At 45.7% G+C, this 8,366-nt stretch overlaps 1 protein-coding gene across 1 annotated transcript; it reads right to left on the minus strand.

The window, feature by feature from the left end:
- Positions 1–6,152: 6,152 nt before the first annotated feature.
- LOC126669402 (homeobox-leucine zipper protein ROC8-like) lies at positions 6,153–7,260 on the minus strand. The gene is made up of 3 exons (XM_050362864.1): positions 7,005–7,260; positions 6,834–6,923; positions 6,153–6,634 (listed from the first exon to the last, which is right to left on the minus strand). Exons 1-3 carry the CDS (start codon positions 7,236–7,238, stop codon positions 6,257–6,259), a joined length of 702 nt encoding a protein of 233 aa, XP_050218821.1. The 5' UTR covers positions 7,239–7,260; the 3' UTR covers positions 6,153–6,256.
- Between the last annotated feature and the right edge of the window lie 1,106 nt (positions 7,261–8,366).

An 8,366-nucleotide genomic window follows, 5' to 3' on the forward strand; every position in this document is an offset into this window, starting at 1 on the left:
ACTTGTTCTATTCGCCCAAACAGCTTCTGATAAGAACACATGCCATTGCCTTGGGTTTTCTTCAATCATCTTTTGAACTATGAGCTTGATGGCTTTGTTCGTGGCTTCGGCTTGTCCGTTGGCCTGAGCGTAGTACGGTGTTGAGTGCAACATTTTTATCTTCATTTGGGAAGCCCACCAACTTATATCGCTTCCTGTGAACATCGTCCCTTGATCTGTTGTTATGGACTCGGGCAAGCCGTGTCGGTGGGCGATGTATTCTTTGAAAAACTTGATCACTGCTTCTTGTGTCGGCGACTTCAAAGGTTTAGCTTCGACCCACTTGGTGAAGTAGCAAGTGGCGATAATCACAAAAGTATGGCCATCAGACGAGCCGGGGTATACTTTTCCTATCAGGTCGACCGCCCATCCTCTGAATGGCCAAGGCTTGATAATGGAGTGCAGGTCTTCGGCCGGGACGTGATGTATTGGGCCAAATTTCTGACAGGCTTCGCAACCTTTGGCATATCTTATGCAGTCTTGTTCCATTTTCGGCCAATAAAAGCCGTATTTATGGATGAGCCACCTCATTATGGGGCCCGCCTGGTGGGCGCCTGCTATACCTTCGTGTACCTCGGCCATAGCAAGCATCGCCTCTTTTGGACCGATGCATCTGAATAGTAGCCCTTCAAAGCCCTTCTTATATAATTCGCCGGCTAAGACCACGTAATTAAGGGCTAAAGTCCTCAACCTCCTATTCGCGGCGTCTGGTTTTTCGAACCACTTCAGAAGCTCGTCCCTCCAATCTTGGGTGACGTCCAGCTGGTAAACCGAGAATTGTCTTTCGTTGATCGTGATGCCCCCGGTGTGGAGATTCGGTGTTTCCCTCTCTATGGCGTCGAACTCTCGGTTTACCTTGTAACCACTACCGTGCTGAGCTAGGTCGTTTGCAACGCCGTTATCGGCCCTCTCCGTGTATTCTATTCTCGTATCTTGAAAGCCTTCGATCAGGTGTTTCGCCTTGTTGCAATATCTCACCAACAGCTCGGACTCGCATTTGAATTCTCCTGTCACTTGTTTAATGACTAGCAAAGAATCTCCTTTTACACTGATCGCTTTCGCTCCTAGCTCGGCTAAAATCTCAAAACCGAATATGAGGGCCTCATATTCTGCTTGATTGTTGGTGCATTCGAACTGGAGTCTGAATGATAGCTGGTAGGATGCCCCCAAGGGTGTGACGATGTGTACTCCCGCGCCTGCCCCCTGGCTTGTCCTGGATCCGTCGAACCACATCTTCCACACGGCGATGTCGAAGAACGTGATGTCTACTCGACCAGGTGTCTCTTCCTTGAGGGTAATACCAGGGTGATCGGCCAAGAAGTCTGCCAACACTTGTCCTTTTACTGCTCTTTGAGGAACGTACACCAATGTGAATTCGGACATTGCAATCGCCCATTTTCCAATCCGATTCCTCAGGTATGGCTTCGATAAGATATACTTAATGATATCGGTCTGGGATAATACATACACTACGACCGGCAACATATAGTATCGCAGCTTGCAGCATGTGAAGTACAGGCATAGACACATTTTTTCTATGTCGGTATAGCGAATCTCTGTGTCCGTCAATCCTCGGCTTAAGTAGTAGACTGCTCTCTCGACCCCATCGTCCTCTTGGGCGAGCATACATCCCAGGGACTCGTGTGCAGCCGATAGGTATAGCAACAACGGCTTGTTCGGTTTTGGAGGGGTCATAACCGGAGGTTTTGCCAAGTAACCTTTCAAATCGTCGAAAACCCGCTGTTGCTCGTCCGTCCATATCCACTCGTCGGTCTCTTTTCCTCTTAGCAAAACACTCCAACTGCGAAGTCGGCCCGCTGTGTTTGCTATGAATCTTCTTAGGAAATTGATTTGACCGATGAGTTTTTGGAGCTGCTTCTTGGTTTTGGGTGGTTCAGCATTGATAATCGCCTTGGCTTTGTTCTTGTCTATTTCTACTCCCCGCTGGTGAACCAAGAAACCCAAGAAGTTTACAGCCGAAACGCCGAACGCGCATTTCAGAGGATTCATTTTTAACCCATTACGTCGTATACGCTCGAAACCTTTCCGGAGATCGGCCAAATGAACTTCGCCGGTATTTGACTTGATTACGACATCGTCGATGTAGACCTCAAGGCATTCAAGGCCTCTGAACAACTTGTTCATCGCCCTTTGATATGTTGCCCCCGCGTTTTTTAAGCCAAAAGGCATCACGACCCATTCGTAGGCTCCGATCGGCCCGGGGCATCTAAAAGTCGTTTTGGAGATGTCTTCTTTGCTGATTGGAACTTGGTTGTACCCGGAGTGTGCATCGAGGAAACTGAGTATCGTGTGTCCTGCTGCCCTGTCTATCAGCATATCGGCCACAGGCATCGGGTATTCGTCCTTAGGTGTAGCCAGGTTGAGGTTCCGAAAGTCTACACATACTCGTAGCTTCCCGTTTTTCTTCATCACTGGCACGATGTTAGAGAGCCATTCGGTGTATTGGGCTTCCCGAATAAACTTGGCATCTTCCAGCCGCTTAATCTCATCTTGTATGAGAGTATCCACTTCCCTGGACATTCGCCGGGGAGGTTGCCGAAATGGCCGAAACCCACTCTTTAATGGAAGCTTATGTTCGGCGATGTCAGGATCAAGGCCCGGCATTTACTCGTACGACCAGGCAAAACAGTCGCGGAACTCAATGAGTAGGGCGATCAGTTGCTCTCTGAATCCCTCGTCCAGTCCTGCGTTGATATATATAGGCTTAGGCGATTCATCTGTCCCCAGATTGATTTCGAGGAGGTCGTCCTGAACTTGGGCGGGATCGTCTTCTAACTTCCCGGTTGCCAATCGTATGTCCCCGATCCGCAGCGATCCTGTTGGGTCTTGCTCCTGGTCCTCATAGATGCATTCGGCCGATGTAATATTATACAACGAGGTTAACTGTCTAATTTTCTCCCTCAATTCTTTATGCCGTGCTATCATTTCGAATCTTTGAGGATGGTGGATCGGCCTTTGCCCCCGAGGGTCACTGATACCAGCCGATCCGAGTTAACAAGCAAGCGAGGAACGCTCGTCTCTCCTTTCGAACTAAGGGATTGTATGTTGCGCACCTCTTCATCGTATAAACGTGCTTCGAGTACGTTATGGTCCTCGCCGAAGGGGTTGGGGTCACCCTGCACAACTTCGGCCTCGCCGTCATCTCGCCATATGAAGAGCATCTGATGCATAGTTGAGGGTATACACATGTTGGAGTGTATCCAATCGCGGCCGAGCAAAATGTTGTAGTTGCTCCGGGCGTTGACCACGAAAAACCCTTCTTCGGTTTCTACTCGCCCTACCTTAATTCTGAGGGTAATGTACCCCTCGGCCGGCGTCTCGCCCCCTGCGAAGTCAGTCATGTAAACGTCGGTCGGGTCAAGCTGATCCCGTGTTATGCCCAATTTTTTGAGCATTTTCGCCGGTAGTATGTTGACACAGCCCCGTTGTCGATGAGGACTCTGTTAATCGACACCCCGTTCAGATCGGCCTTGATGTATAGCGGCCGAATGTGCCTGGTCATCCTTGTTGGAGGTTTGCTGAGGGATACTACCGCGGTATCATCGGCGCTATCTCCTTCTGGTACGATTACATCGCCTTCCAACGTTGCCTTCTGCCCTGGTTTACTTCTGTATGAGTTGGGGAGCGTGACCACTCTTACTCCGTATTCGTCCCTTACCACCGGGACCCATGCTTTCAACACACCCTTCTTGTGCGAGACGACGACTTCGCATTCTTTGGGCAATCTTGCTTTAAGTTGGCCACCGTGGTGCGATACGAGTACGTCCTTGTAGGACGATCGGTTGCTGGAATCTTCGTCATTCTTGTGAACCACTGCCGTTACGGACACATCGGCCGACTGTTTTTCGCTCTTCGGTATCCATACCTTCCTTACCTTGGCATTTCGCCTATCAGGTGATTTGGCGTCCGCATCGGCCTGGTTCCTTGCCCCCAGTCTCTCGGTTACTGGCCTATTTCCGTGCTGCTCTCTGGGAGCCGATTCTGCCCCGTGATTCGCCCGCGACTCTTGTCGCAGCCTTTGCATTCGCCTCTTCTGGGTTTTCGTCATACGAGGGGTCTCCTCCGTTGGCCGAAATATCCTCTTGAATACATTAGTGGCAGGCCTCCGTTGTGGCTCATGCCTCTGCCACTGTTCTGTGGGCGATCTCGGTTTAAAGGTCTTGGGATGCTTCCTCGTGTTCTCGCCTCCTTTGACCTTAAAACGCGTACTGCATGAGGGGCAAGTCATATCTGCTGCGGGCGAGCTGTACCGCTTCCTTTTCTGTTGCTGAGGTCGCCCTTTTTCTCCTCGCCACTTTGAACCGTCGGTCTCTACTCTCGGCTTGGGCCTTCTAGGGTTCCACTTGCTTTGTATATGCCCTTGCTCTAGGTAGCTATCAAAGTGAGGCCGAACGGTGTTAATGGATACGCATTTTACATCGGCCTCTTTCCTTGTTGGGAAGAGAAGTTTTCCTTCGTTAATTGCCTTCTGGATCACGTTTCTGAAATTTACGCAATTGTTCGTACTGTGCCTCCAGGAATTGTGATACTTGCAGTAATCTTTACCGACCAGCTCCTCCGTCGGTGGAATTGTGTGACCTTCGCTTAGGGCGATTTGTCCATCCTTCAATAAGGCATCGAATATGTCGTCCGCTTTGGTCAGGTCGAACGAATACTCCTTTTGTACTACCGCAGTTTTATTTCTCTTAACAAAGCCAGGCTTTTGCAAGGCCGAACACTCCAGGGGTTTCGTTCCCAAAAATTCGGCCATGTTGACTTCATCCTCGGAACCACTATCCTCGCTATCGGACACCACGGCCACGTCAAGCTGGTCTTTGTAATAGGTCCCTTTAGATGCGCCTCTCCTCTGTTCTTTCTCCTGGAGGAGTCTTTCGTAGCTCGTTACCCTGTTCGTTAGCTCGAACAAGTCACGAAACCTGTGGCCCTCGAAGTGTTCCCTCATGGCGAAACTCATCCCTCTTACCACCATAGGTACGCAATCGGCCTCTGACATTTTGGTGGAGCACCTACTCCTGAGATTTCTAAATCGGCCGATATACTTCTCTGCCGACTCACTCGGTAGCTGTGAGATTTGGGCGAGGTCAGCCAGGGTGACATCAGGTGGTGCCCTGTAAAATTCTTCATGGAAGAGGATTTCGAGGTCCTTCCATGTGTCCACCGAATTGGGCGACAATCTAGAGTACCATGTAAACGCCATTTTTGTCAAAGAGCTGGCGAAAAGCCGGAGCTTCCAGAAATCATGAGCGGCTGCTTCGCCGCATTGGGCTGAAAACCGGGCGACATGTTCAACCGTCGATTGGCCCTTCTCCTCGCCCGAAAACAAACTAAACTCCAGCACTTTATATCCCCTTGGGAAAGGATATAACTTGTCGATCCAGTCCGGATACGGTTTCATGTACGATGGGCGAGGCATAGGTCGCAGATCCACCCCGAGCCTTTCTAGCATGTCCACGAGTTGCCCTTGATTGTATATACTTGGATCGCCTCCCTCGGAGTACGATCGTTCGCCCGTGTTGGGCTCCTGGGTGTTGGCTCCAGTAGCTCCCCCTTGTGGTCTAGCCTCGCCTTGTGGGTTGGACGAGCTTGCTCCCGGGTGATCGGCCCTTCCTGAGAACTCGGCCTCGTTCCTCGTTAAAAGCTTAACGGAACCATATGTGTACCCCATCTTGCTGGGTTGTTGTTCGGCCGAACCACCTGGTTGACCAAAACGGCTCGGTGTTTGGTTCTGTTCGGCCCTCTTGTACCCCTGATCGGCCGCGGATTGCCCAGAAAATAATCGCCCTAGGTTTTCCATTGCCTTGTTGAGGCCGTCTAAGTTCCCTTGGATCTGCCTCTGGACCGACGTTTGGTCGGCCATGATGTTCCTCATTACTTCGGACATCTGATGCATAGCACCGTCGAACATTTGCTTGTTCTCCTGCGCTATCTCGCCCCTCATGGCCGAGAAGTCGGCCTGTGATAAAGAAGGGCGAGAGGGAGGAAGCTGGCGCGAGTAGTCTATCATGTCATCGGTCACGTCGTCGACCTTGTCCTTAGGTAGGCTTCCCTCGGTATCCGTTGTATTCGGCACCTTGCTTGATTGGTTCATCTTTTCAATCTCTAAAATTTCTCAAAACCCCAAAAAACGTGTAGTTTTATGACACTGCATTCAAAGCCTCAACTAACACCTCCAATACTTAAAGCTGCTTGCAGATGATTAACAATCTGGACAGTTCATTGCTGCCTTAATTTGCTGGACAGTTGTGCCGATAAGGTTGTTCACCGTTGTCACTGATTCCAGGTTTAGCTTCGCAGATGGCAAGCTGCTTACGAGTATTTGAAATGACACTGTTATTACTGAACCCGTGCTCCCATGTGTGTTTGAGCTCGTTGACGCTCTGTCACCGGTATCTGCTCTACCATCAGGTGTGATGGTGAATCCTGATGGCAGCAACGGAATATAACACGGGTCTTCTCCGCTCATTGCTATGTTGATGCCTGCTAGATCAACTGGGCAGTATACTACCAGTGAACCCGATGAGTCTATACAGCTCTCTTGGAGTATTAACATATTATTCTGCCCACTGTTGAATGCCTATTACACAAGTTTATAACTAAATCAGCATTTGCACTAAACAAAATTACATAAATAATAATTCTCAGGTGAATTCAGTTCGCTGCATAGCACTATCAACTTTATATTAATAGCATGAAACATGGCATTATAGAAAGTTGATAATCCTACATGACGAACTGACTTCACCTCACATAAGAAAGTTTATTAAATGAATTACTCGAAGAACGGAGATGCAGTTCCCAGGATGTGAGCCGTTGGCAATATGAGCAACTTCTTGAACTGCACTGCCACTAGAAAGAACGTCCCACTGCATCATGATCATAAGCGAAAGCAATGTAAGCGCCTTTTGATACAGATACAGCTGTTTGGAGAAATAAATGTTGCATACCTGTGCTCGAGTTCTTTCATCCTTGAAGAAATTGAAGACATTTTGTGGTGTAACTGGAAGCCAGAACGTGGTAGCTGCATTAAGTACTACTCCATTGGGTTGTCCAGGATCTGTGCTTTTATGAACCCGGACTCTGACCTCATTAGAACCAGAAACAGTGGTCCATCGATGGCTGTTAGACGTGCTGATGCTAGAACAAAAACTATTCACCATTCTTTGAGCAAGTTTCATCATGCTGTTTTTACCATCAGGGGACGGAATTGACACTATAAATTTTGTTTTCAAATCCTAGATATTCATAATTTGAAATCTAAGTGAGTCATCTCTTAGATTAGTTATTCCTTTTATGTCTCATTTCTTCTTTATTATGTTATTCCAAATTGAAAGATAAAGGCAATCTATATCTGGTGTCGCAAATGATTTAGTAACTTTCCCAAATTTGTTACGAATAGAACTGTTTCGGTTTTCTTTTTCTTTTGAAAATGAAGTAAACCCTTCATTCCAACAGAAGCGATTACAGCAACATATTTTATCGAGTTTTTAAAAGAGAAGTGAGAATTAAAGTTTGGATTGGATCACATTACTAATATCGAGTTTTTAATTTTTACAATAATATCCAAATTGTATTTTTTTTATTGCAATAATATCAAAAAGAAGAATATCACCGCACAATAACTTTAGACAGCCAACTAATTTAATGAAGAAACGCCATCACCCCAAAAGAATATCATTGTCTTATCAACAACAACAAAATAACACCTTTATGATTCGCACACCCAGTTTACTTTGTATTGTACAACTCTTAGGGCCCCTTTGGAATGAATGAATTCCATAAAATTATGTGGAATTCATTTGTAATTCTAATTTTTTGTGTTTGGAATAAATGAACCTATTAAAACAATTCTTGGAATTGAAATTCTGGAATTGGTTTTAGTTATAATTTGAGGAATTGCAAATCCAACTAAAATAGGTGGAATTTGCAAATGAATTCCAAAAATTTAAAAGAATAATTTTATTTGACTAATTTGTCCTTACTTTATAAAGTTATTTTTTTATTTTCTTTCACTTTTTATTTTTATTACTATTTTTTTTTCTTTCTATCTTTTCTTTCTAATTTTCATCTCCATCTTTTTTATGTAGTATATTTTTATTTTTAATTTTTAAAAATCATTATTAATTATTTTATACATCTTAATCATAATATTAGTGACTTTAGTATTATTAATTTTAAATATATATATATATATATATATATATATATATATATATATATATATATATATATATAATATTTAATAAGCTAATATTATTAAAAAAATTAATGATTATTTCTATTTTTAAGATATTTTTAATAAAATGTCT

Source organism: Mercurialis annua, linkage group LG2, assembly GCF_937616625.2.
Source record: "Mercurialis annua linkage group LG2, ddMerAnnu1.2, whole genome shotgun sequence".
Lineage (NCBI taxonomy): Eukaryota > Viridiplantae > Streptophyta > Magnoliopsida > Malpighiales > Euphorbiaceae > Mercurialis > Mercurialis annua.